Genomic DNA, 25,289 nt, shown 5'->3' on the forward strand with positions numbered 1-25,289 from the left:
CAGACTTCCGATGTGTAACACAAGCCGTGATTGGTTGTTTCAGAGTCATTCAGAACAAACGTGGTCATGAGATAGGCGAGAGCGCCGTCACTGCATCCCGGGTTAAAATTACCACGTGTTAGACTTTTATCGTCTTCTGAAGCGCCGCCTCATCTCGCCAGACTGGCAGATTCTCGCCGCCAGCAGCCTTCTCAGCACAGAGGAGTCTAACGGCGCCAGTATACTCAGTCTATCCGTTATACAGCAGGAAGCCGCCGCAGTATTCTCCTGAACGCCACCAGCATCACCTGGACAAGCTGACACGCCGTTCTTCTTCTTTCCTTTCGTATAAATCTGTCTGCAGCGCTGAAAGTCACCAGAGGGTGGAGCCGCCTCCCAGAGTGTGTTTGTGTGTCTCAGGCGCTCTGACGTGTGCGCTGTTGTGTTTCAGGATTTGATGTACGGTGAGAACAAGAGGAACAAACCGAGGGCAAACACCCGTTGCGTTCAGGTGAGCCGCCCCAGCCGACAGGTGGATGAACTCGCACGCCCTCAGAGCCCTCACCTGAAACGTTCTTCTTCTTCTGTGGTGCAGGAGAGAGGATGCGCTCTGCAGAAGATTGAAGAGGCGATCCACACCTCACCGTGCGTCCTGGGCAGCAAAGGTCAGCCACGCCTCCATCACCCAGCGCCAGCAGGGGGCGGCGCTGAGCTGCCGCCGTGTCTTTAAACAAGTTTAGCTGAAGTGTTTCTAACAGGCCCTGCGGCTCCAGAGCGAACTCACCGTCCCGTCCTCTCTGCAGATAAAAACACAAGCTCAGGGGAGAAGGAGGCGGTAACCGTGGCAACCAAACCCCGGCGAGGCCGCAGGAAGCTTTACAATATGGACCCGTGGGCGCCGATGGTGGACTCGCCACACACGGTGAGACGGAGTCTGACTCTGAGGCGTGAAGCGGCTGTTTGTTTCTAAATATGAACGCGTCTTTGTTTGTCCCGTCAGACGCCCGGAGCGGCGGCGGAGGATCGGGAGAGCGACCACAGCATCATGAAGAGGAAGCTACGCTCTCAAACCTGCAGGAAGTGACATCATGATTTATCTTTAATGTGCGCCGTTCTTCGTTTGTTTCTTTCTTTCTTTTTAATGTTTGGACCTTTAAAAAAACCACCAGTTCACCTTTGTGAGGCTTTAAATTTAAGGTGGAATTGTTTAAGGTGGATCTCTGTGACTGCTGTGATGTAAATAAAGGTGAGCTGAATCATGTCCAGGTGAAGCTTCTTTCAGCCGCACTCACGTGAGCTCGTCGACACAAAGACAAAATGTCTCGGTGACGGTGTTCGTCCGGCCCTGCAGTGGGCGGAGGCCGGGGCGCCTCCACCCAAGTTTCTGCTCGAGTCTGTCTGCAGTGACTCAAAGGGATTCATGCTGTAAAGTTTTACTGTAGCTTCCTCAGTGTGTGACCTCACTTCCTGTCTGGTGCTGAAATGTGGAGATGTCACATGAACGTTCAGACTCCAGTGTTTGAGGGAGGTGAGGCGGCTGTAGCTCAGGAGGCGGAGCCGATGGTTGGGAGTTGGATCCCTGCTCCAGTCTGTCCCTGGGCAACACGCTGCTGACGTGTTCACACTGCCGCCGTGTTCACGCTGCCGCCGTGTTCACGCTGCCGACATGTTCACGCTGCCGACGTGTTCACGCTGACGTGTTCACGCTGACGTGTCGGGGTGGGCGTGTCAGATAAAGTGGCTTCAGGTCTTACCTGAGCCACCTGGGGCTCCTTCAATGACGTCACCTCTGCTGGCAGCGAGGACTCGAGCCGCAGAATCAGGATGAAGCTGCTGATTCCTCAGCTCAAGGTCTGACACCAGCAGCTTCTCCTTGCGCTGGCTGACCTGCTGGGTGGAGGAGGGCGGAGCAAAGTTGTCCTCGCTGTTTATTTCAGGGTTAAGCTAACGTGAGCTGGACGACCGCAGAGCTCCAGCTGATCCATGAAGAAAAGGCAGGAGGCACAAACTGAGGCAAAGCTTTTATTTTCCTGTAACACGTTACAAACATCAGCATCACTCTGACATCAGCAGTGACATCACGCTCTCCACCAATCAGCAGCGGTTTCAGCCCCGCTGCTCACACGCTGACATCTAACCTGAGGTAATCTTAGGTAAGGTAACCTAATCTAAGGTAACCTGAGTCACACCTGAAGATGATTCTCTCTCTCTCTCTCTCTCTCTCTCTCTCTCTCTCTCTCTCTCTCTCTCTCTCTCTCAGCTCAGACAGGAAGTCGTTTTCATTTTCAGCAGACTAAAAAGATTTCACTTCCTGTGAAGTCATCGTTTGATTGGCACCTGTCAGTCGGCCTGTTCAGCCGTCTGCTTGGTTTTGTGTCGAGGAATCTGATTGGTACTTTTCTCTTAGGCTACGTTCACGCTGCAGGCGAAAGCATCAAATCTGACTTCTTTGACCCTCTGCGACCATCTATCCCATCATGGTGTGACGGTGTGAACGGCACAAATCTGATATTTTTCCGTGAAACTGTTGGGAACAACGTTGGAGAAACGTGAACATTTTATTTGTACTGTATAATCTGCAGATTCTGACAGAAATCTGCAACTATCCTTTGAAGCAGCGCTCCTCTAAAACAGCAATAAGGATCATTATTAGGTTATTTACATTATTATGTAAATAACAAAATAACTTAAAGCAAAAATTGGGAAACGTGAAGTCCGAAGTCTTTATATTAAGGCCATCAGTCAAACAATACTGTTGGTCTGGGTCTAAACAGAGCGCGTTGTGTGTGACGTCTTCTTTGAGCGTTCACACTAGAGCGCGTTTGCTGTCACATTTTATTTGTAGTGTGAACGAGCAGACAAAAAAAATCAGATTTGATCAAAAATCTGATTTGAGCATCAAGACCTGCAGAGTGAACGTAGCCTGAGGGTTGTGAGGTAACACCGTCCTGTTGAAGGTGATGAAACCACCTGATTGGTCAGACAGACTGAGGTGGAGGGGCTCGGGCTCCCTGATGACGGTTTTCAGAAGACTGCAACAGCACCGAATCTGATCGATGGCGGCAATGGCGAATTCCAGTGACGGCGGAAAGAATGACCGCGCTGGCCAGCAGAGCGGCGCCGCTGAGGAAGAAAGTGGCTGTGTAACTTCCTGTAACATCAACCAGCCAGCCTGCAGGAAGAGAAGAAGAGTTTCAGGTGTGACATCGTCAGCAGGTGAGGTGGGGACAATCAGACGCTCCAGAAGTTACTGCTCGTACTGACGTCTTTGATATATATTTAAAATTTAAGTGGATTTAAAGTTTTTCTCTTTTAAAGATGGATGAAGGGTGGAGCTGTTTCCCTCACCTCCAATGGGCGGGCTGACCAGGTAAGGTATGGCGTGGAGGAAGTAGACAACGCCCAGAGCTGAGGACAGACACGTAGTTCCGACCACATCAGACGTCACCACTGGGATCAGAGCCACGTAGGCGCCGTCGAAGTAGCCGTAGAGCACGGCAAAGGGCACGAGGAGCGGGAAGGAACGAAGTAATGGCGTGAAGAGGCAGCAGAGACCCTCCATCCCGACCGAGAAGACATAACAGGCCAGGCGGTACGGCTTCAAACACCTGAGAGACAAACAGGACGTCCGACGGCGTCAGCACTCAAATGTCAGCCATGTTTGTGTGAACTGTCCCTTTAAAAATGTTTTTCGCCAAGCAGACAGAAAACGTTCTGCTGCAAAGTCGAGCGGGCATCCTCCACCAGGACAATGACCTGGTGGAGGATGAACCTTCACCCTAGTCTGAGGTCCAGAGCAGTGGAAGCAGGAAGCACGTGCGCTGACGCTGAGAGTCACAGGAAGGTTAATAAACGCGCTCGCGCTCGCTGTGGGTGTTGAATGTTCCCCTCTGGAACGAGGCTGTAACGCGTGGAACAGCGTCAGTGTTCGTCCTCGCGCACACTCGCCTTACCTTCTGTCCGTCAGCCAGCCGAAGGTGATGTTCCCCACGATGTCGATGACCCCCAGGATGGACATGAGGAAGGCGGCGTGCTGGTGGCTGATGCCGGCACTCAGGGCGTAGGGCACCAGGTAAACGAAGGGGAGGCTGCAGCCGCTGGCCAGAAACAGGAAGGACACAGCCAGACCCAGAAAGTCAGGCAGCAGCAGGAAGCGGTACTCCCCACGGGACAGGAGGCGCCGCATCCTCCTCAGCCTGGGGGCGGAGCTTTCAGGTGGAGGAGGCGGAGCTAGGAGGTCCACAGACTCTCTGGGAGGTTTCTCCACGTCCTGCTGTGAGATGTCACCTGCACCAGAACGCACAGGTGAGTCTGATTGGCCCGCTGAGGGAACATGTGATTGATGACAACCTACCACACTGCTCCTCCTGCAGCGCTATTGGTCGGAGCAGCGCTCCACAGACGCACAGGTTTGCAACGAAGGCGCTGAGGACGAGCAGCGCCCCCCTCCACGAGTACAACTCGATGAGCATCTGCACCACCGGAGCCAGCACGAAGGTCCCGATCCCGCTGCCCGACATGGCGACACCGTACGCCAGCGCCTTCCTCCGCTGGAAGTAACAGCCCACCAGGGCGATGGCGGGGGTGTAGCAGAGGGCGAAGCCCAGACCTGCGGACAGACTTTACGTGTCAGCATGATAAAGAGCACGCCGCTGTAAGATGGGGAGGACGTGTCTGAGTCTGACCTGTCAGGATCCCGGCGCTGAAGTAAAGCATCTCCATGCTGGTGGCGAAGGAGCTGAGCAGGAGGCCGCAGGAGGCCAGAAGGCCCCCCGCCACCACCGCCGCCCGGCAGGAGTAGCGGCTCCCCACCAGGCTGCCGACGGGAGCTGCACACACAGACACGCTCAGCCTGACCACAAGAACCACTCTGTGATGTCTGATTGGCGGTACTCACCACACAGCATGGTGCTGCAGTCCAGCAGGCTGTGGGTCCAGGCGGTGGCGGCGTAGTCGGCCCCGAAGTGCGCCTGGAACTCCACGAAGAAGATGGAGACACACCTGCAGACACGAGAGGGTTAACACTGCAAAACGTTTACGCTCGGCTGCAACAACACACCATGACTGACCCTGAAAAAGGTTTCAGTGCACTACATTACCCATCATTCTTTGCTGCTGCTCAGATTTAAATAGAATTTCTTCTTCTCTTGCAGTCAGCTGACTTTGTAAGTAAAGTTTATTTATTAAGCGCTTTTCACAGACAGGCGCTAAACACAAAGATTTGTAGCTCACTGATTGGATGTTTGTTGCTTAAATGCATCTTGGGAATTGTAGTTCTCCCCCCAAAACAGACTGTACATAAAGATGGACATAAAGTTAAGTCTTCAACGTGCATTCTCCCTAACGCTGATTAGAGTCAGAGCAGGAAGTAGGGGAGGGTTTAAGGTGGCACTTCCTGTAAACAAGCCTGTTCCTGTTTCCTGTCAGCAGAGAGAGAGTCCCCGTTAACCAGCAGGGCAGGCGTGTGTGTGTGTGTGTGTGTTGTGTAATGTGTGTGTGTGTTGTGTAATGTGTGTGTGTGTTGTGTAATGTGTGTGTGTGTGTGTTGTGTAATGTGTGCCAGTCACACATAACTTCAGGATTAATGTGTTGTTGTATAACTGCAGTGACAAACATGGGGGACGGGCCTGTTCGCCTCACTGTGAGGACAACACACACACAGACGCACAAACACACTCTTTCACAGATGGAAAGGAGGCGGAGCTTTGAACACATGTTTCTGAGAAGTTTTCCAGCTGCAGCAGCAGTCACGCCGGTCTCTGGTCGGAGCAGAAAATGTGGGTCAAAGGTCACAGGAGGAGGCCGCGTGTCTCTGTGTTTAACCCATTCAGCCCCGGGGGCCAGGCCGCAGCAGGGCGGACCCGGCGCCTCCGGTAAACTTCCTGTTTGGAGGAAAGGAATAGCGTAGACGATCACCGCGAGCACCGAGGATTCCTCCGTCAGACGCGTCCACCCGGGAATCACAGCTGAGTGTCACTAATCACTGGATGGAAGCAGGTTTCCTTTGGCTGACAGCAGTGTCAGGGCGTTTCTGAAATGTCAACCGCTGTGCCGTTCTCAGGGGGCGGAGTCTTTAACGACAACATCACAGATGCTGCTGGTGGTGCAGCGGTGCAGGTGTTTGGGGGCTGTAAATCCCCCGAGCGCAGAGCAAGCAGCAGAGCTGCACATGTCCTTCACGTACAAAGACGCTCTCCTGCTGGAGAGCTCTGCTGTTAGCTTGGAACGACGCAAACACCGGCCGAGGCTGTTTGGAGACGATCTCAGAGGGAAAACCGGTCACGCAGCTTACTCCTTACGAGGAAAAAGTAATCTGAGTACTAAGACTAACTGAACCTGAAACAAGCAGCCTGCAGGCACTAGGACCATGTGGAGCCAATGCCAGCTCAGCCTCACCCACCCATTAAAACCAGTTCACCCCAACACACAGCCCCCATCTCCCAGTGAGAGCAGCTACACGCACACACGTAATTAGATGTTGACTACTCTCAGACCAGTGTCACGTGCTGGGAAACATGGTGTGTTTTTGAATCTGTGTTCTGGTTTCTGCCTGGTCTGACTGGTGCTCTGCAGGCCTGTGGGAAACATGCTGCTGGTTTGTTACTCTGTAACCACATAACATATTCTTAAATATTTTATTAATGATCTTAATCTGCAGAATAACGAGGAACTACAGTGTAAAACAGTGCACACCCCATGCCCCCCTGTAGACACACCCCTGTATGTTGCTGAAAATACCTGTGAGGTGTTTTTACTGTTATTACTGCCCGACCTGCAGAGTGTAATCCTTCATCATAAACACGTAGCACCAGCTGGTGTGATGGTACTTATAGTGCTTTTTTACTCAGTCTCAGTTTTCACACACTTCATTCAAACGAGATGTCCCACCGATGACCCACTCTAACAAACAAGCACAGGTGCCCAATATAATTATAAGTTACTTCTACTGAGCATGCTCCTAATGCAGGGCGTTCAGACTGATGGTGTGGACGTGTGATGGTGAATGAGGCGGAGCAGAAGTCGCATCTTTTTGTGCAGAAGGATGAATTCTGTAGACCTCGTCAGGCATGTTTGAGGCTCATACTCTTTAAAACTTTGGATGCTAAGTACCAGCAACAAACATCCAGCAACACCAGCAACAAACATCCAGCAACACCAGCAACAAACATCCAGCAACACCAGCAACAAACATCCAGCAACACCAGGACTGTTTGGGTTTTGTTTGACAGCTACGTTCTGTTGTTCCAGGCAGCGTTACGGTTGCCATGGTTACAGGGTGACGCTCTCTCTGCGTGTTTCCTGGGTGAGAGAGGCCTTTTTGTTGTTGTTGTGCTAAGCTAATAGGCAGAATGCTACAGGTATAGCTCTAAAGAATGTAGCATCATGGGCAGTGTAGTCCGTGCTGCAGGGAGAATGGACTGCCATACACGTTATGTGTCTGTGAGCGAGGGAGGGAGAAAAAGGAAAAGTACGAGCTGTCATCGAGCAGAAACGGGAGCTGGAAGCATGTAAATATAATAATAACCACTGCAGCCAAGAAGAGAGCCTGACGAGCCCAGCTGTAAGTAAGCTATTAAGACTCGACTGTACACCGTGTTCGTGTTTTCCTCTGAAACAATAAGTTCTGTTGGAGCAGCCTTTCAACGCCTCTCTCTGTCTCTGCTAGCAAAGTTGACCCAGACAACAAAGTAAAGCTAGTTTTCAGCTACGAGCCGACACAGAACCCACCGTATTAGCCAGAGGTCCCTTTACTACGGTTCGGAGCCGCGGACCTTCAGTAACAGTAATAAATCACAGCAATAGTACATTCATGTAGTTGTAAACAGCATGATAATATATTAAGTAACCCAAAGTATTCAGAATACGTTACTCTCATTGAGTAACGTAACGGAATACGTTACAGAATACATTTTGGGGCATGTAATCTGTAATGGAATACATTTTAAAAGTAACCTTCCCAACACTGATTGCGATATATTCTTTTCTTCTGTATAACGTATTTTCCACACTATAAGGACTTAAAATCCTTTAATTTTCTCAAAAATCGAGAGTGTGCCTTATGTATAAATTCTGGTTGTGCTTACTGACCTCGACCCGATTTGGGCAGAAATCTGTTAAAATGTTTTAGTACAACTTTGGTAAGCTGCACTGCTTGATGGATTGTCAGAGCATTACGGCTGCCGTAGTGAGGAGCTTCACGGAGTAATCTGGGTCCAAAACTCCGTCTGCTTCAGGTCCCAAAGTCAAACGAACACTGAGAGTTAAAAACTGTCTAAATTCTTTCATCTTTAATTAAATCATCAGCGTTGCTGCTTTACCAGGTGTAACAATTAAGTTTTACATCCATGAAAACAGAATTTATTAAATTTAATGGAGTTAGAAGTTAACAGGAAGTTAGCTCGCTAGTTTCCACCTAAACATTTCATACCATGTTCTGACAGAGATTTCTGAAACTAATTCAAACGTACAGCTCTGCTATCACTTCCAACATAAATGAAGACAGAAAACTAAACAGCAGTGGTGTTTGCAGGGTTACTGAAGTTGGACTACCTGGTATATAATGATGTGCTACGCGACTGCTAGCAACACAGCTATGTTAGCATAGCATTAGCACAGTGAAGCTGGAGGATGAACGCCAACGTTTTTTCCACTCATTAAAAGTTAACGTGAGGGATTCTGGTGGTCAGGGACAAATGCAATCACATAGCAGGATGCTGTACACGGGCCAAACTTCAGTCAGGAGAACAACTGAGATTATTCATCCACAATACGAGGTTAGTCATTAATATACTGCAACAACATGGGAACAGAGCAGCTGCAGAGAATTCAACATTAATGAATCAGTGTTACGGAAGTGGAGGAAGCGCAGTTTTTGGCTTTCCCCATATTTCAAAAGTGCTTCATCTCTTTGCTGTGACTGTCACCATAATTTGCAGATGATAATGGTTGTAGCTGCTGCGATGCTTTTGACCAAAGCAGGCGCAGCTTGATGACATCATCAACATGCGCTGTCGCGATAGGGCGGTATAGTCAAAATCTCTGTCGTTGGCCAAATTTATATCGTTTCTATCGTATATCGTTTATATCGCCCACTCCTACTTCACGCCACCCAGCTTCAGGCCTCAGACACTTTTTCACCCGCAGCCACGTCACTAATTAACTAGGGATGGGTGTCGTTTAGGTTTTATCTGATACCGGTGCCAAACCGGTACTTTTGAAACGGTGCCGGTGCTTAAACAGTGCTCGAACCGGTGCTTAAAGAATGAAGAACACAAACTTCGTCCAAAAACCTCTCATGTTCAGCTGTTTTTTTGTAAAAAGATAACAATGTTAGCCTTTTCTGCAGCTATGGGGCATATATGGTATCGCTCTGGGCTGGAAGCAGCTTAAACAATGGAAAAAACACAAACTTTGTCCAAAAACCTCTCATGTTTAACTGTTTTCCACTTTTTCTTTGGTCATTTTAGCCTTTTTGTCCAGGGTGAAGGGAGTATCTGCCATCAAACAAGAAGACAGCTGCATGTAGCTATGACGGTGTTTGCTAGTTCACCTTACATGCATTAATGTAATAACGTGGTTAGCCTACTCAACGTAAATTACACACGAACAACATTAAGCTACTCACGCAGAGAAGAACGGCTGCTGCTGCATCATCATCCTCATCATTTCTGCTACACTGGCAGGGCTAGGGGCCAGGACTCTCCTCTTCGGGCTTTTGGGGGATGTTGCTAACTCCGGGTCGATAACAGGCACCACACCCGCAGTAGATGTGCTCAGTGTGAGGTCTCGCAGCAAGCTATCAAATACGGCGCATTTCTCGGCTTTAAAAAAACGCTATACGTCGCCAGGTGTTTCATCAGATTTGAGGTGTTACCTCCTTTGACAGTATCACAGTATCAGCTTAAAGCACTTGTTGCAGCTGCTGAGTTTGCATCTTTTGCTGTGAAGTACAGCCAGACTTTGACCGCTTCGCCTTGGGCATTTTAATCTGTAGCTCTGCTCTAAAAGCACGTACGTACCTGGACCCGCCTACTATCCTCGGAAACGTAAAATGATTGGCTAGAATCTAAAGTGTATCACAGCTCAGGGGGAAAAAAGAAATGTGCGCTGCTTTTCGGTCTGGTTACTACCGTTTATGTCAGAACCGGTGCCATCATGGCACCGGATACCGGTACCCATGCCTATAATTAACCTCAGTAATTGGCAGATGTTTCTCCAGCAGGTTTTTTTAAAAGTAGTACACAATGTTCCTTTTTTGTTGCGTGTGTAACAGAGAGAAACATGCTGCTGCGTCACAGTGAGAAGACTGGTTTTAATTTTAGGGAAGATCTCTGGACCGTTTTCTGTTGAATGGTTAAAGGCAGTTTGCCAATCGCTGTAATTGGCCTGAAGTCCTCGTTACTGAGTCATGGAGTCATGTGGCGCCTGAGTCACAGGAATGTTGTCTGTCTTTGATTCTTCTTTCACTGAAGATTTTGTTTCTGAAAATGTCTCTTTAAACATGTCCACATACACACTCAGGTGCCTCTTTAAAGGTGTATCAGGGCCATAATGAACCCAAAGCAAAACAACAGAAGTCTCTTTTATGTTTGCACAAATCAGTAAACTCTGATACAACAGCCAGTCTAACAGACATCTGCAGCTACACTAACACGGCTGTGTGCAGTGTTGGTGTGGACGTCCACGATCCCTCACTCCAGTATATGGATGTGCGTGTGTGCGTTACCTGGTCACTGCACGCGTGCACACCGTCACCATGAAGCAGCATCCAACAATCACCCACCCCCACCCGCCATCCGGCGGCACCCCCCGGCTGTCCCGCTGCTTTCCAGCAGCCATCGCTGCAGCTTCACCACGGTGGCTGATCCTGGAGCTTCTGGTGCAAACCTGAAGCAGTCAGCTGCTTCACAACAGCAGAAACAAAGGTAAAAGTGTGGCCTGGACCGCAGGTGATCAGGTATCCAGGGGCACTCAGCCCTCCCCCAATGAGGGGTGGAGATCGGCCAGGTGAAGCTGGGAGGCAGAAGGACAGAAGAAGGAAAGGAAGACGTTCAGATTGTCTCCAGCAGATTAAAAGTCTTCAACGTCCTCTGAGTCGAACCCAGTAGAGTCCCAGTGGAGTGACAGTGAAGTCCCGCCACCCTAATTCTGTCTGTGGGTGTAAAAGTTCCTGCGGTCAATGAGTGACACCCCCCCACCCCACCCCTCAATCATTAACCACACTGTGTGAACGCTGAGGCCCCCAGCCCGGACCTGATGAGAGCAGAGTCAGCAAAGAGTACCGCTGCGAAGGGAGCGCTTAGTTCTCCACACCCTACCTCCCCCCAGGGCCAGGGGTGGGTGGGGCTGACTGAGGGGAGGATGTCTCAGGTGTCGGGTGACGCAAACAAGCATTTCCAGTCAGACAGAGCAGAGAGAGTACAGTGTGTTCCACGGCAACCAGTGTGACACACCCGAGGGGTGTGACACAACCCAGTAACCCAATAACATTTCAGACAGTAAATGTTCTGGTGTGTTTAGTGTTATCAGCTCCGAGAAAGATGGCCAGCAGGTAGAGCCCTCCACCAATTAGCACGCTGAGTGTGATCACCTGTGAAACACCTGGTGCATGAGCCATTAGGGGTGGGGGGGAAATGGATACTGTGTAGCATGGTGATATTTTGTTTGCTAATAATGTATGGATACAGGGACAGCAGAAATCGATACTTTGTTACAAAAAGGTTTTTGTGCTCTGACTTCAGAGCATGTTGATCCTTTTTCTGAATCCTGACATTCCTTCACTGTCCAAATGTGTTTAACTTGTTTTTGGCAGCAATAAACATGACAGTTTACTTATTTTAATTTAAGACATGTTTTGTTTTAATTAAGTTTAAAACTTTTTTATTTAATGTAAAATTATATTTTGTTTTAATTTACTTTCAAATTCTTCAGTTGCTGAAGGGGCTGCATAGTTTTCATAAACTGCATAGTTCAGAATAGCTATAATTGTACCAGATGGTTGATTCAGTTAAGTTGGACTAGACTGTAATACAAACCGTTCAGTTTGTCAACAATCAAACTGAAATGAGAGAAAGACTGAGTGTGAGACTTTGATATTAGAGAAAATGAATATTGATAAAGTTTACCTTTATGTACAGAATCTGAATATCGCAAAATATTTTAAAAAATTGCAATAATATCGTATCGTGGGATGTTTGGTGATTCCCACCTCTATGAGCCACGTGTGCCACCATCAGACCAGCGTCACCAGCCTTGGAGTGAAAGTTGACACAGCTGATGCAGGTAATGTCGGTGTGATCAGGCCTCACTGTGATGCTCACAGCAGGATGCTGCTGCTCGCCTGCTGACAGGGACAAACACTTGTTGCTTGTTTATCTTAGAATTCATTTAAAAATGTTATTGTTTGCTTTTAAAGATGCGAATGGCCGAGCTCCTACGTACCTGGCAGACCTGCACCTGTGCACTCCACAGAGGTCTCTCAGATCGCAGTCTCTCCTCGCTGTCCCCATGTCGAGACTGAAACACGGGGGTCGAGCTTTCGCTGTTGTGGCCCCCAGATTATGGAATAAGCTGCCCCTCCACATTAGGCTTTTCTCCAGATTATGCTCCTAGTTCATTTTAATCTTCTTTCTTTATAAGATAAGATAACCTTTATTAGTCCCACACGTGGGAAATTTGTTTTGTCACAGCAGGAAGTGGACAGTGCAAAAGTTATGAAGCAAAAATTCAAATCCAATAAGATTAAATACACAACTGTACAGAATAGAATAAAATAAAATACTATATACAGTAGAATAAAATAGAATAAAATATACGATAAGATCAGTTAAAGTCTTTGTTGTGGAGTCTGACAGCAGTGGGGAGGAAAGACCTGTGAAATCTCTCCGTCCCACACCGTGGGTGCTGCAGTCTCCCACTGAAGGAGCTGCTCAGTGCTGTCAGAGTCTCCTGCATGGGCTGGGAGATGTTGTCCAACAGGGATGACAGCTTAGCCTCCGTTCTCCTGTCACTCACCACCTCCACTGGGTCCAGAGGGCAGAACAGAGCTGGCCCTGATCAGCCTGTTCAGTCTCTTCCTGTCCCCAGCAGAGATGCTGCCGCCCCAGCAGACCACACCATAAAAGATGGCTGAGGCCACCACAGAGTCATAGAAGGTCTTCAGGAGTGGGCCCTCCACTCCAAACGACCTGAGTCTCTGCAGCAGGTACAGCCTGCTCTGCCCTTTCCTGTAAAGGGCGTCTGAGTTATGAGTCCAGTCCAGTTTGTTGTTCAGATGAACACCAAGGTACCTGTAGCTGTCTACAGCCTCGATGTCCATACCTTGGATGTTCAGTGGTTACAGTGGGGGATGCTTGTGCCTGTGGAAGTCTACCACCAGCTCCTTGGTTTGACTGGTGTTGATCTGGAGGTAGTTCAGCTGGCACCAGTCCACAAAGTCTTGAGTCAGTCCTCTGTACTCCTTGTCGTCTCCATCAGTGATGAGGTGACTATTGCAGAGTCATCAGAGAACTTCTGCAGGGAGCACTAGGTGGAGTTGTGGGAGAAGTCTGCAGTGTAGATATTCATTAATTATTCATTTATTGTTATTTAATTTTCTTTGTCTGTTTAATGTATGTTACTGTGTTTTACTGGAAAGAACTTTGTGCTTCGATTTTATAAATAAAGTTGGATTGGATGTGTGCAAACTGCAAAGACAGCTCACATCTGGATCCGTGTGCATTTGTACACGTGTGACTGCACTTTACTGCAAACTGTGTGCGCACAAAAGGAACAAGTTTTCCTCGATGACATCAGTGTCTGCTGCTCTTTCTGTTTCTCAGTCAGAGCTGTAAAGAAATAACCGGCCTCCACCTTCGCTGGAGGATGTGAGCCAGGGTGTTGTGATCCGGCTTTCCAGGTTTGGATCAGTGATTCAGTCGGCTCACGATAAGGCTGAAGGATAAACACGAGGTAGAAAAACTGGGCCAAGTTCAAAACGTGACATTTCCACAAACACGTGCCGGCTGTGTCTGATTACGAGCAGTTCAATAAAACCCTAAAACCTGCTCCTCTGTGTGGATACTGCAGCGACCTTACTGCTGGTCGTGCGGCTCCTCTTCAGTTAATGTTAACAGTGTCAGGCCTCCTGCTGTGAAAGAGCCAGAGCAATCATCACTATCCTTTTACTTTGTCACGCTGTTTGGACCGTGCACCAACCACATTTCAGTGACTGATTAACACCTGTGGGCTGCAGGGTTGTGCAGTGTCGTGTATGCAGACACATTATTGGAACAGTTTGAGCCCTTTGACTTTTAGTTGTGTATAAATGTGTGAGTCCAAAAGCTGCTGCATCCTGTTTGAGTGAGGTTAAAGGTCAAAGGGTTTAAGGACAGGTTCGTCCCACCAGTGCAAACGTTCCCGGTGTCTCCGGTGAATGACCAGACGTGACCTTGGTTTTGTCCTGATCCGGTTTCTTTTGTGACTCCACTGATAAAATGATGAACAAATGAGCAGCGAAGACAAAAGTCCGCTGGTCTGAGATCAGCTGATTCATCTCAATGTGATGTGTCTGTGGTAGATTCACCCAGCGCGGCGATGCTACCCTGCGCGGCGATGAATGCTGCTGCTAATAAAATCACACCTGGATGGATGGAGGGGTTAATTGGCTGGTTTACCTTAAAGTTCACGTTATCCAGGTGACTGTAACAAGCAAAGGTAAGTAACTAATGATGCGTGACAGGAGAGTTAGCCAGCTAGCATGTACCTGGTCACAGTAGCTTTACACGGCCAAGGTTTTATCTCGAGGGTTAACTGTTCTCAGTCTAGTCTGAGTAACGAGCACCAAACTGTCCTCCATGTCCTCCTGCAGCACATCCACCCACACACTTTACACGACTTTAATATCTTACTGGCAGCTCTGACCTTTGAACTTTGTTCAGACAATACAGATTTTACAGCTTCACTGAAGGAAGAAGATGTTTTTCCTGTGAAATAATTTGATGGTGTTTGTTTCCTGGTGTTTCCAAAATTCAGACTATAAAAACAGAGAAAAGCAGCAGAAACTCAGGATCAAATCTGAAGACCTGAAGATGAGACACGTCGTAGTTTTACTGGGTGAGTTTTCTGCTCTGCACTGATGATAAACCTGTTAAAAACAATCTTTAGCTTTTTCACATGCCCGATAATGATGACGGTGTTTAAAAACAAGTTTCATTGTTACAAACATAAACTTACCTTTGTGGCGTTACGGGGACCTGCTCATAAGGACTCACTGAGGACAGCGAGACTCGTCAGGTCCCCACAAACATCAAACTTTCCTCGAGGTTTTGGGATTATTCAGAAATGTCATAAACTTTTATCTGTAATTGATTGAAAATCTGAGTTTAACTTTCCATTTAATTAATGAGGGAATAAAATGATTAAATTTAGTAACGTAATGATATGAACCAAATTAATTAACTTAAAAATCTTAATTAACGTTAAACTTTAGAATAAAAGAGAAAATCTGAATACTTTTGTCCTAAACTGAGTTTAACTACGTAAAGACCATCTTTTAGTGTTTTAACACTAAATATAATAAATAAATAAATATGCAATAATTCTGGTTATTTATTTTCTCCTAACTGAAAACCCAAGGCTGTGTCCATAAAAGTCTACATCTGTGTGTGTCCAGCTGTTTTGTGGGTGTGTGACGGCGTTAAGTAACCCGAGCAACAGCCGGAGGACGTCGGACAGATGGGGACAGGGACAGTACGGAGCCGGACGGTACTCAGAGATCACGTTTGTGTTGTAAGGCTGGTGTGGACGATGTGGCACAGCTGCTCACAGCTGGATGTCTGCTGCTTACAGGGGGACCAGACTCCACCAGGGGCTGGACATCAAGTGCAGGGACGGCGCCGCTGTCTACGCTCCGTTTGACGTGACTCTTAACGGGAGACTGACCGTCTACACCGACCCCAATAAGGCAGCCATCAACGAGGGCATCAACCTGTCAGGAGAGGGTGGGTCATCACGCGCAGCAGCACTGACAGAGTTACTGATCCTGGTTCTGATTCGCTGATCGAGGCGTTGCGTTTGTGTCCTGCAGGTCTTTGTTTCAAGCTGTTCTACGTGAGGCCGGACCGAACCTCAGGAACGGTGAAGAAGGGGCAGAGGATCTGCACCATGCTGCCCATGCAGAGCGTTTATCCGGGAATCACCTCACACGTCCACGTCCAGATGTTAACGATAAAACGATAACAAAATTACGCTGAAAACTGATAAAAACTCTGAAAACCAGACATTTCACACCTGAGCCTCAACTCTCGCGGCCCGGTACCAAACGACTCACTGACCGGTACCAGGCCGAGGCCCGGGGGTTGGGGACCGCTGGTATAATAAACAGAGCAACTGGGGTCAGAGACAATCATCAGTGTTCACAACTAAAATTGTATTGAAGATTAAAGTTTGTGTCATTGAGACTGTGCAGCTGTCAGTAGCCTGATAAATCCTGCTGCTTGACTCGGTGGTAAAACACCATCCACCAATCGCCCTGACGGTAGAACTGCACGACGAATTACAGACCAAAGCCGTGAAAACAGTCAAGAGAAAAATGTAAAATCTCTGTGCTTTATATCCAAGTTCTTATTATTCATCCTGACTCTTCATTAAAGAGCTGATGGAGCAGCCGGTCCACCACAGGTCTGTCGCACGGCGCCCTCTGCTGGGCGGTCGCTGCCATTACAACCCACTTCAGCTTCTCAGACACATGAAGGAAGAGCTCAGCTGTAAAGACATCTTATCTTAATGACCTTGTAGTACCATATCACCCTATCAGAGCACGTCGCTCTCGTTCTGCAGGCCTACTTGTTGTTCCTAGAGTATTTAAAAGTAGAATGGGAGGCAGAGCCTTCAGTTTTCAGGCCCCTCTTCTGTGGATGGATCCACAGCCATGCATCATTATGGCCCCGTGTCCATTAGTACCTACTCGGCTCGACTCAGAGAATCCAGTGACATCATTAGTATGCAACACGTCAACAACAAGGTGGACGTTGAGGCGATGATGCACCTGCTGCTCAGTCTGTGGCTTTTCGTCTCACTCGGGGACCACAGTTTTGTTTTTAGAGACATTTCTCTTGTTGTCGGGTTCCAAAAATGTCAGTTTTCATTTTTGTGAATGAGAAGCTCTCACAACTCATCGATGACGCCACTGAGCAGCCAATCGGTGGCATGCAGTCTGACGACATCACATTTTAGTACCTGCTCGGATCACTTGGAACCCGGCCGAGCAGGTACTAAAATAGTAGCAGATACTGTGACCTAATGGGAAACTGTGAAAACTGTGACAAACCGTGCCAAATCGATTCGAGTAGGTACTAATGGAAAGGGGCGTATATATTCCTTTGACCTGCCTCCTTCTGCCCTCCTCCCCTCGCCTTCACAGATGGCTGCCCCACCCTGATCCCGGATCAGCTCGTGGGGGTCGTGTGATTGTTGGGTTTCTCCCGTAGAGTTTATCTTGCAGTGTAACGCCCCTCCAGGTGACTGTTGTTGTCATTTGGTGCTTTATAATAAACATGAATCTGCCAGTTCTCCCTGTGCTGACTCAGTCTGCAGCTCTGCTTCTTGAAGTTTCTGTGCTTTTGTCTTCAGTTTGTCCTTGTTGTCCAGCCTTACTGTGTCCCTGACATTTTGCTTGATTTTGTGTGTGCAAGCTTCAAACTGCTGCAGTGCCTTTTGATTTCCTGCGTTTCTTCCCAAAGCTTTAATTCATCCATGACTCCTTCCTCTGGAGTCTTGCTGTCGTCCGGCTGCTTTGGCTTAAAGCAAACGGTCTCTGTCTCTGATGTGCTTCCTGTTCACGACTGCCGATACAACACATGGACTTCCAGAAGGTACATGAAGGTGGTTCCCACAAACATTACCAGGAATGACTTCACCTGATAACAGTGCTTTGGCGGGATGATAACACTCACCGCGGGTGGCCCAGACTCTACAAACTGCACGTGTCAGGAAGTTTGTTTCTGGGCCAGAGGCTGGACCATCAGCCCCACGTGGTCTGCAGTCATGCACTGATCTGTTCCCTTACAGTTATCACACAGTACAAAACATTACAGATAATGTAGCGTGAAACTGAAAGTAAGGCCTGTGCCTTACAGCACACGTGTTTTGGGTGCTGTTTTTCTGTTTGTCAGTGGTTTACTTTCCACTCAGACCTTCATGTGTTTATTTGTGTTTTTCACTTTAATCCCAGTCACTGCAAACCACAACAGGTTCAGCTTTAGGAAAGAGTCTGGTGTTCCACATTCACAATACACCAATGACTACCAACCAACCAACCAACCAATCAACCAACCAATTAACCAACCAACCAACCAACCAATCAATCAACCAACCAACCAACCAACCAACCAACCAACCAACCAATCAATCAACCAATCAACCAACCAACCAATTAACCAACCAACCAATCAACCAACCAACCAACCAATCAACCAACCAACCAACCAACCAACCAACCAACCAACCAACCAACCAACCAATCAACCAACCAACCAACCAACCAACCAACCAACCAACCAACCAATCAATCAACCAACCAACCAACCAATTAACCAACCAACCAACCAATCAACCAATCAATCAACCAATCAACCAACCAATTAACCAACCAACCAACCAACCAATCAACCAACCAATCAACGAGTCAGTGTTTGTGCTGCTATAATAACCTGAGCTGTTTGTGTCAGTAACTCAGTACTAATTCTGACTTATTATTGTAGTTTTATATCAGCGCTCGAGGAAGTACAAACGTGTTTTTGTTGGACCGATAGAAGAAAAACACAAACATTATCTTCTGGTCTAGAACGTTTTTTACAGATTGTAAAGCTCTGCGTGTGTGATCGATCATTCTGATCATTTATTCCCATGTTTCTTGCTTCTGTCCGACATGCTGACAGGGTTTTGGCTGATCTGAAGGACAGTGGATATCCAGAGGCTGTGCTAATGTGCCAGAATAATTAATCTAACTCAAAGCTCAAGTTTGACAATAAGTCAAAGTCCTCAAGGACCATGTCAGAGCTAATAAGGGTTATAAATCACATACAGTCATCTTACCCAGATTGAACCACACAGAGCGGATCAGTTAATTATTAATCTTTCCACATAAAAATCCCAGACTTGAGGTTTTTCATCAGATCGTTTCAGCAGAGCTATGACGATGAAGGTGAGCTCAGAACTTCAAACATCTGAAATATTCACCAGTAATTTGATATTTGATTAGATTAAAAATCAAAATCTTCTTTTTTTATTCTTTTTTTTAAATTGTTGATCTTCACGATGTTTTCATAAAATCGGAGAACGTCGGCTCTGAGGTTGAGTTTGCACTGCTGCTGAGTGACAGTCAGAAATGCAGCAGCTCTACATGATGCTGAAATAACATGAGAATGTCTGTTCCAGCTGCTGTCAGTCCTCCTCCTCCTCCTGGTGCCTCTGCTGAGCAGCTGTGCTCCTCTCGTGCTCCCGCTGGACTGCAGCGACATCTACAATGAAGACAGCGGCCGACCCAGCGGCGTGTACACCATCTATCCCATCGGAGCCACGTCTGCTGTCCAGGTAAACTGGAGCTCACTGGAACTGACCTGCTGCACCTCCTGAGCTACAGCCACACCACAAATTCACCAGCTTGTCAAAATATGGGAATTTTCATAATTAAACTATATTCTAATGAGACAATGGAGTAAAATATACTTGTTTTAGTTTAAATGTACATGAAATCTTGTTTTTTATATGAAACAAAACACATTCACATGTGCCTAATAATATGGCCAAATACGGTTCTGATAATCAAACTTCTACTTTTATTCCATAATTAATATAATAATGATAAACCACCCAGAATTAAACACTAGCTATAGTTTGTATAATAATCCCATAATACTGCAGTAATACAACATTACCACGTTTCACTTTGTCATATTAGTTCTTAAATATTTAAAAGTCTGCTCTGCTGTGAGAGCACTTTATCACTTTAAAACTACACGTTAATTAATTCCAGTTTAGTTGTATCAACATGGCACAAAATCATAATAAAATCATAATCCTGACGAGGTTTGTTTTACAGCCAGAACTCTTAAACTAACGACACACTTACTTCCTGTCCCGGAACAACGCAACAGAAAATGCAAGAAAACCAACACAACAGTTTTCTCTTCAAATGGCTCCAAAACAGGAATAAAATGAAAAACATCCAAAAATTAAAGGTGACATGAATAAAGACTCATTTACTCTGGAGTCCCAAAGAGTGACGCAGATTTAACTCTGTGAAACTGGATTTAATTAATAAGAGCTTAACTTTAACAAGTCAAGGTTAGCCTAGAGTCAAACTAAAGCAGCTAAAGATGTTTGGACTAGAGATGCACGATACCACTTTTTTTAATGTCCGATACCGATATGAATCTGATATAGTGTGTTTAATCAATAAAACTGTTTTTCTATATCTTGCTGCATTTTGTATGAGTTCAAACTGAAGTTTAAAAAACAAACACTAAAGCTATTCTGTTACACCTGTTGTAAAGGCTCACCTTTCAGCACATCCACTTCACCAAATGCACCTTGTTTCTTTTCCTCACCTTTGATTGGGGGTGGTGCTTGGCCTTAATTGCACTCACCTGCCCCTCACTTTTTCTTCACTCCCACATGGGGTGGCAGCTGAGAGATAGCAGTCCATGTGTGTCTTTCCTTCCTTTACCCATTATTCAATAAAACGACAAAACCTGTAAATGATTGACTGCTTATTCTCATTCTAATCGGATGAGCCCATGATGATGACTACTTAAACCCTGAACCTTCCTTCCTCCAAAACAATACCTGTGTGTGAAAAATACACTGCACCCAAAATATTTCATAGTTCATCAAAACTGATCAAATAAACTTAAACCTGCTCCATCCTCCCTATTCTGGTGTTTTAAAGAGTACTTAGCAGAAATATTAAGCAACCTGACTAACAGGGTTGCAAACTCCCAGCAAAAAAAAAAAAAAAAGTGAACCCCCCCCCCCCCCCCCCCCCACCTCATGATGCTTAATCGACGTAATCAACTTTAATTTGATACAGTGTGAAAAAAAATGCACAGAAATAAATTATTTTTCAAGAATAATTAAATAGATTCAACATCTTTCTTCAACAGAACTGCAGACTGCACAGATGGTTCCCAAAGGAAAAAGTACTATAGCTTACTAGGGTATATTAGACTTAACAGTTACTATATACAGTAATGGACTTCTATACATTTTACATCAGATTAAAACTTTGGGTGTAAGAGTCAGATAATTATTTATTAAAAGCTCGACATTTTAAATGAGAATAAGAAAGAAAAGTATGTCTTTGTGCCCCCTTTTCCCTGTTCATGCCCTATCGGCCCCCCTGGCTACACTTTGCTAGCTCCGCCCCTGCACAGTTACGTCAGCTGTAGAAAAAGATCCTGGTGTAGAAATAATATTAAATAAATTCTAACAACAGCTGATCAAGCTTAAACGTGCTGCTGTTGTTACGTTGAAACCAAGCACACCATTGTTGTTCTTGTAACATTACCAATAAGTTTGATGTGTCACATGACCCTCTTCCTACTGAAAAATCAAAAGTTGTATCCAAGATGGCCGACTTCTAAATGGCCACCATGGTCACCACGCATCTTGAGGAGTTTGCCCCCTCACATATACTAATGTGCCACAAACAGGACTTTAATATCACCAACCATTCCCATGATATTATCGTGTATCCATAGAAATGGCCCACCCTGTAGAAAAATTGTTTGAGTTTGAGTTCATGAAAAATGGGGGCAAAAACAAAAGTGTTGTGTTTATATTTTTGTTCAGTGTATTTAAAATAATATTTTAATATTCTGTGAAATGTATATGAAATAGTTTTTAATAAAATACTTTTACAGTTTAATGATACTAATTTATTTATAATGTCTAATTTATAAAGTCTGAGCTGAGGACTCAATAGGAGGTTAAACTGACCAGTTACAACCAGTTCCTGCTGATACTTCTAATCAAACTGATATCAGTATTACACACTGAGATGTTTCATTAGTGTGTGTGTGTGTGTGTGTGTGTGTGTGTGTGTGTAGGTGTACTGTGACATGAACTCACTAAATGGACGCTGGACTGTGAGTATTTGAACGCTTATTTTCATTTTGTGTGTAAAATTCAGTTTTATTTATGAACCAAATCACAACAACAGTCGCTTTAATGTGCTTTGTATTGTAAGATAGACCCTACAATAATACATACAGAGAGAAACCCAACAATCATTTGACCCCCTATGAGCAGCACTTTGGCGACAGTGGGAAGGAAAAACTCCCTTTTAACAGGAAGAAACCTGTGAAAATCCTCACAGTGTTACTGGAGGCCAAGGTAATGCCATCCAGAGTAAGAATCTGGTTAGATACCATATTTCTAAGCTTTTCAGGGCCGAGTACAATGACCTCAGTTTGATCTGAATTAAGAAGCAGAAAGTTAGCGGCCATCCAAGTCTTTATGTCTTTAAGACATTCCTGCAGTTTAACTCATTGGTGTGTGTTATCTGGCTTCATGGACAGATAGAGCTGGGTGTCATCTGCATAGCAGTGTAAATGTATGCTATGTCTTCTAATGACATCCCTAAGGCAGGGGTTGGCAACCTTTAACGCTCAAAGTTCCTGGTGAAATTTTATTTATGCAAAGAAAACATTCTGAACTCTGTAAAAAGACACACTGAGTTGAAGGTCTCCTTCAAATGAAATAAAAAGCAAAGTTAAAATATACATGCAGCAAAGCACTGTTTTGATGGACACGTGCAGTCTGCATAACTGTCTCTCCTAACAAGACCAGGTTTCCTCCAGAAAGTTTCCCAATTATCTATGAAGCCCACATCTTTGGTGATCACAGTGGTCGTACACAGGAAGGCAGATGATTACGGTAGCAGGTGAATGAGGTGGAACTCCTACTAGGACAAGCCGAGGCAACTGATGTGAACAGCAGTCTCCCTGAATGTCTCCTCCTGAGGAACGAGGAGGTCAGGTGGTGCAGGAACAGGATGGGCGGTGACCAGCATCAGCTCTGGATTTTGAGTCTGATGCTGGAGCAGCAAAAGTGTAGATAGCTCTTAGAGGAGGCTGGAGAATGGGGTCGACCAGTTCAGTAACAGGAACAGCACTGACCCTGGTGTTGATCACAACAAGCTCATGATGACCTGATGGTGGAGAACATGAGGTGGTCGTGTGTGGAGAAAGGATACAGTGCTGTAGAAACAGTGTGTAAAAGACTGTGAATGTACTGTTTGCTGTCATCTGAGAGAAAACCAGAGTTTCTCTGTAATAAGCAGAGAGGAGCAGCGGTGTGGGGAAAACCTGCAAACAGGAGTCTGGCTGCACTGCTGCAGGCTTCCAGATACTCACTGTTGGAGGCTACAAGGAATCAGCCCAGCTGTCTGCACGATGTCCAAACTAAAGTCGCAGGGCGTTAGTGGTACCTGTCTGTGGTTCTGACTAATCTTGAATGCCGTGTATGTCCAGCTGGTTACCCACCTTCTCGTCCCCAGGTGTTCCAGAGGAGGATGGACGGCTCGGTGAACTTCTACAGACCCTGGAGTCAATACAAGATGGGCTTCGGTGACGCTGCCAGAGAGTACTGGCTCGGTGAGCAAAGTGCAAAGCTGAAACTCTGATGTGACTTTGTGGACACATGTTGAACCAGAGAAGCTTCACATATCAGAGACTTGTGCATGTTTCTGGTTGTTTATAGGCCTCGAGAGTCTCTTCCACCTCACTCTGAGGAAAAGGTACGAGCTGCTGGTCGACATGGAGGACTTCAGTGGAAACATGGCGTTTGCCCGTTACTCCTCGTTCTCCATCGATCCAGAGTCCGACGGATACAGACTGCACGTGTCTGGATTCATTAACGGAGGGGCAGGTGGGGAAATATTCTGCTCTGACTCTGAAAGATGAATAAGTGTCAGGTCTTAAATCTGGTTCCTCATTTAAGCTTAGTTTGAAACTTCCAACAAGTTTAGTTCCAGAGATGTTCCAGCTGTTCCATTTACTGATGATGTCATCACAGCATCATGTGACCTTCGTGCTGTGCAAACAGGAGTCGCTCACCGAGGTCTCTGCTGACTGTTTCCATGGAAACAGATAAAAAGGTTGGAGCTGTATCCCACCACAGATCAGGTGGTGCGGAGACATACAGGATCAGCAGGGAGCTGAACCTGCTTTGAGTCCAGTCTGTGTCATGGCCCACTGAGAACACTCCCAGTACACATGCAGACCAGTCTGACTGGGATTAGTGGTAATTTTGTGATTGTTCATCTGTGTTTCTGCAGGAGATGCCCTGAGTTTTCACAACGGACAGAAGTTCTCCACATTTGACAAAGACCAGGACATCTGGCCAGGAAACTGTGCAAAATCCTTTCTGGGGGCGTTCTGGTACAACGGCTGTCTCCATGCAAACCCTAACGGGGTTAATCTTTGGGGGGCTGATGGTACTGTCCTTGCTTTTGGTGTGGCCTGGCACCAGTGGAAGGGTAATAATTACTCTCTGAAGACCATCAGCATGAAGATCCGTCCTGTGCAGTAAATCTGCAGGACAAACACAGCAGAACATTTCGTGTTGATCTCTCTTTTCTCTCCTTTATCATGTAATCCCAGAGAATCTTTAACTTTCAGAGTCAGTCGAAGACGTAAATATTTCAGAAGAGCAGTCAGAGTGTGAGTGAGCAGCTGTCAAACAGCTGCAGGTGGAGTGAAATGATGGACGGAGACCAGTATGAGCTGATGGAGTTCACCTGTATGAGAGCAGCTGCAATGAACACGTTCCTCCACTAGAGGTCTCTGCTGTTCCTCAGTCTGCAGCTCAGCACACTCAGATTTAACGTCTCACTGACTGTTTGGTGGAGGTCTGATAGCTGGTGTGAATCATTATCTGCTGTATCCTGATAATAAATGAGAAGCAAACAGCTGAGGTGTTCTCGTGGTCTTTGTGTGTTTCTGTCTGGATTCTGGAGCCGCCCTCGCACTACAGCTCCACCTGCTTCAGGGTGAAGACACTGATATTAATATTCAGTATTTCTATACCTAAAGTTACACAACCGGATTTTACTTGTGAGAAGTTCATACTGAGCTTTTGTCTCAGGTGCCTGTGCAGCACATCCACAAAGTCACTGATGCTGTCATGTTGCAGCCTTGTTCAAAAATGGAGTCAATTCACTTTTCACTTACATTAAAATTGCAGCGCCCCAACACAGGAAGTCTGGATCAGCTCCCTATTTAAAAAGTCCCGTCTCTGATTCTACGAGTATTACCCAGCAGGCAGTG

The 25,289-nt window shown here is 46.4% G+C and overlaps 3 protein-coding genes and 1 pseudogene across 9 annotated transcripts in view; 3 read left to right on the forward strand and 1 right to left on the reverse strand.

Moving 5' to 3' along the window:
* LOC102795377 (uncharacterized) overlaps positions 1 to 1,280 on the forward strand; it is a 17,677-nt gene extending 16,397 nt beyond the window's left edge. For 2 of the 6 annotated variants that reach the window (XM_087845021.1, XM_087845022.1), the window contains exons 29-32: positions 431 to 490; positions 575 to 644; positions 783 to 901; positions 980 to 1,273. In XM_087845021.1, coding sequence (XP_087701147.1) covers positions 431 to 490; positions 575 to 644; positions 783 to 901; positions 980 to 1,063 — 333 coding nt within the window. In that variant the 3' untranslated portion in view covers positions 1,064 to 1,273. Of the gene's footprint in view, positions 1 to 430; positions 645 to 782; positions 902 to 979 lie in introns of all 6 variants that reach the window. The other 4 variants (XM_087845023.1, XM_087845024.1, XM_087845019.1 and 1 more) reach the window with 4 other exon arrangements.
* Positions 1,281 to 2,255: 975 nt separating this feature from the next.
* Positions 2,256 to 11,249, reverse strand: slc16a12b (solute carrier family 16 member 12b). The gene is made up of 7 exons (XM_087845025.1): positions 10,706 to 11,249; positions 4,877 to 4,980; positions 4,665 to 4,808; positions 4,334 to 4,588; positions 3,933 to 4,266; positions 3,328 to 3,587; positions 2,256 to 3,151 (listed from the first exon to the last, which is right to left on the reverse strand). The coding sequence occupies exons 1-7, from the start codon at positions 10,816 to 10,818 to the stop codon at positions 2,958 to 2,960; spliced, it is 1,404 nt and encodes a 467-aa protein (XP_087701151.1). The 5' UTR covers positions 10,819 to 11,249; the 3' UTR covers positions 2,256 to 2,957.
* A 3,783-nt stretch (positions 11,250 to 15,032) lies between these two features.
* LOC102795981 (leukocyte cell-derived chemotaxin-2-like) lies at positions 15,033 to 16,231 on the forward strand (annotated as a pseudogene). The gene is made up of 4 exons (XR_015719429.1): positions 15,033 to 15,072; positions 15,632 to 15,723; positions 15,808 to 15,959; positions 16,046 to 16,231. The product of XR_015719429.1 is annotated as a leukocyte cell-derived chemotaxin-2-like (transcript).
* A 2,919-nt stretch (positions 16,232 to 19,150) lies between these two features.
* LOC148101862 (microfibril-associated glycoprotein 4-like) lies at positions 19,151 to 24,712 on the forward strand. Its single transcript, XM_087845157.1, has 6 exons — positions 19,151 to 19,162; positions 19,396 to 19,551; positions 22,068 to 22,106; positions 23,519 to 23,615; positions 23,722 to 23,889; positions 24,299 to 24,712. Exons 1-6 carry the CDS (start codon positions 19,151 to 19,153, stop codon positions 24,550 to 24,552), a joined length of 726 nt encoding a protein of 241 aa, XP_087701283.1. The 3' UTR covers positions 24,553 to 24,712.
* The last annotated feature ends 577 nt before the right edge of the window (positions 24,713 to 25,289 follow it).

This window comes from Neolamprologus brichardi, chromosome 8, assembly GCF_056152115.1.
Source record: "Neolamprologus brichardi isolate AB-2024 chromosome 8, ASM5615211v1, whole genome shotgun sequence".
Taxonomy (NCBI): domain Eukaryota; kingdom Metazoa; phylum Chordata; class Actinopteri; order Cichliformes; family Cichlidae; genus Neolamprologus; species Neolamprologus brichardi.

Coding starts and splice junctions, on each gene's coding strand:
- slc16a12b (XM_087845025.1), bottom strand. CDS start 10,818: ATGGCTGCTGGAAAGCAGCGGGACAGCCGGGGGGTGCCGCCGGATGGC. Junction 4,981..10,705: donor TGCACGCGTGCAGTGACCAG/GTAACGCACACA, acceptor TCGTGTCTGCAG/GTGTGTCTCCATCTTCTTCG. Junction 4,267..4,333: donor GCTGCAGGAGGAGCAGTGTG/GTAGGTTGTCAT, acceptor GTTCTGGTGCAG/GTGACATCTCACAGCAGGAC.
- LOC148101862 (XM_087845157.1), top strand. Junction 19,552..22,067: donor GAGCCACGTCTGCTGTCCAG/GTAAACTGGAGC, acceptor GTGTGTGTGTAG/GTGTACTGTGACATGAACTC. Junction 22,107..23,518: donor CACTAAATGGACGCTGGACT/GTGAGTATTTGA, acceptor TCTCGTCCCCAG/GTGTTCCAGAGGAGGATGGA.